Below are 1,352 nucleotides of genomic sequence, written 5' to 3' on the forward strand. Positions count from 1 at the left end.
TGTGTGTGTGTGTGTGTGTGTGTGTGTGTGTGTGTGTGTGTGTGTGTTTGTGTGCTGGAAGAATGAATTTAACAAGTGAAAAGAACATGTATTTGAGGAATCCAGAAGCTAGAGTGTTATAGGCTATGGTGGCTTGAATGTCATGGTCCCCATAGTCTCTGACATTTGAATACTTAGTTACTAGTTAGTGGCAGTGTTTGAGTAGGAATAAGAGGTGTGGCCTTGCTGGCATTTGTCATTTAGAGTCTTTAAAGACCCATGAAATTCTAGTTCACTTTCTTCTTCATGCTTGCAGTTAAGATTTTAGTCCCCAGCTTCCTGTTCCTGCCCCTGACTGCTGCTTGTTTTCATGACTCCCTCCTATAATGGACTTTTATCCCTCTGGGACCATAAGCCCAAATAAGCTCTTTAAGGTGCCTTGGTCATGGTGATATCTCAGAGCCACAGAAAAGTAGCTAATTCACAAACTAGACTGTGCTGCCTCCCAACTCATACACTAAAGTACCAGCTTTCCCTGTACCTCAAGAAGAAGAGTACTTCAGTAAATAATTAAGTCAAAATGCGGTCAGGCTAGGCTCAAGTCCAAAATGGGTAGTGTACATATAGAAAAGCTTGATATAAGGAATGACCATGTGAAGACTACGAGAAGAGAAACACCTTCAGGAAAAACTACATTCTGGTGCCTCAGTGGAGGAATCCCAGCCTCCAGACTTAGGAGGAGACTAAGGCAGGAGTAGTTCAGAGTCATGCATTATCTCAAAGGAGAAGTGAAATGCTCTTGCTGAGTTCAGCAGTGTCTGCCTGGCCACCTCAAGCCAGGACCACATATTGCTCTGCATGTCTGTCAAGAAATAGACATCAGTTGACTCTGTGTGGAGCCAAAGGAGCCAAAATCTCCACAGACCATAGGAAGATGCTAATAGCTCCAGGAGATCTCTCATTGGACACCAATGCAATCTGCTGGTACCTCCATTAAAACCGAACACAATTCTTCTGTGGGGTTCATATCTTAGAACAGGTGTTAGACAAGACCAACACAGAACACATTGGGGGAATAGATCGCACACACATGTGACTGTGTCCATGACATGCTAGCACTGAGAGGTACAGGAATGGTACAGCTTACATGGGTGATAGGAGAAAGCAGATCAATCAGGTGGCTACATAGAGACATTACCATCTACAGTCAGCATGGCTGAGGTCTTCTCCTGCCCACACACGCACGAGTACTGGCCAGCATCTTCCACATCCAGGTCACGGATCTGCAGCTCACACACAGCCCCATCCTGCCTCAGGCTGTATCTGCCCCCATCTCTCAGGGTCTCAGACCCCTTCCTCCACTCCACAGGGGC

The 1,352-nt window shown here is 45.9% G+C and overlaps 1 protein-coding gene across 1 annotated transcript in view; it reads right to left on the reverse strand.

Annotated features, from left to right (window-relative positions):
- Obscn (obscurin, cytoskeletal calmodulin and titin-interacting RhoGEF) overlaps positions 1–1,352 on the reverse strand; it is a 143,937-nt gene that overhangs the window by 63,560 nt on the left and 79,025 nt on the right. The window contains exon 47 of the mRNA XM_029483168.1: positions 1,178–1,312. Within this exon, the coding sequence (XP_029339028.1) occupies positions 1,178–1,312 (135 nt within the window). The remainder of the gene's footprint in view (positions 1–1,177; positions 1,313–1,352) is intronic.

Source organism: Mus caroli, chromosome 11 (assembly GCF_900094665.2).
Source record: "Mus caroli chromosome 11, CAROLI_EIJ_v1.1, whole genome shotgun sequence".
Classification (NCBI taxonomy): Eukaryota; Metazoa; Chordata; class Mammalia; order Rodentia; family Muridae; genus Mus; species Mus caroli.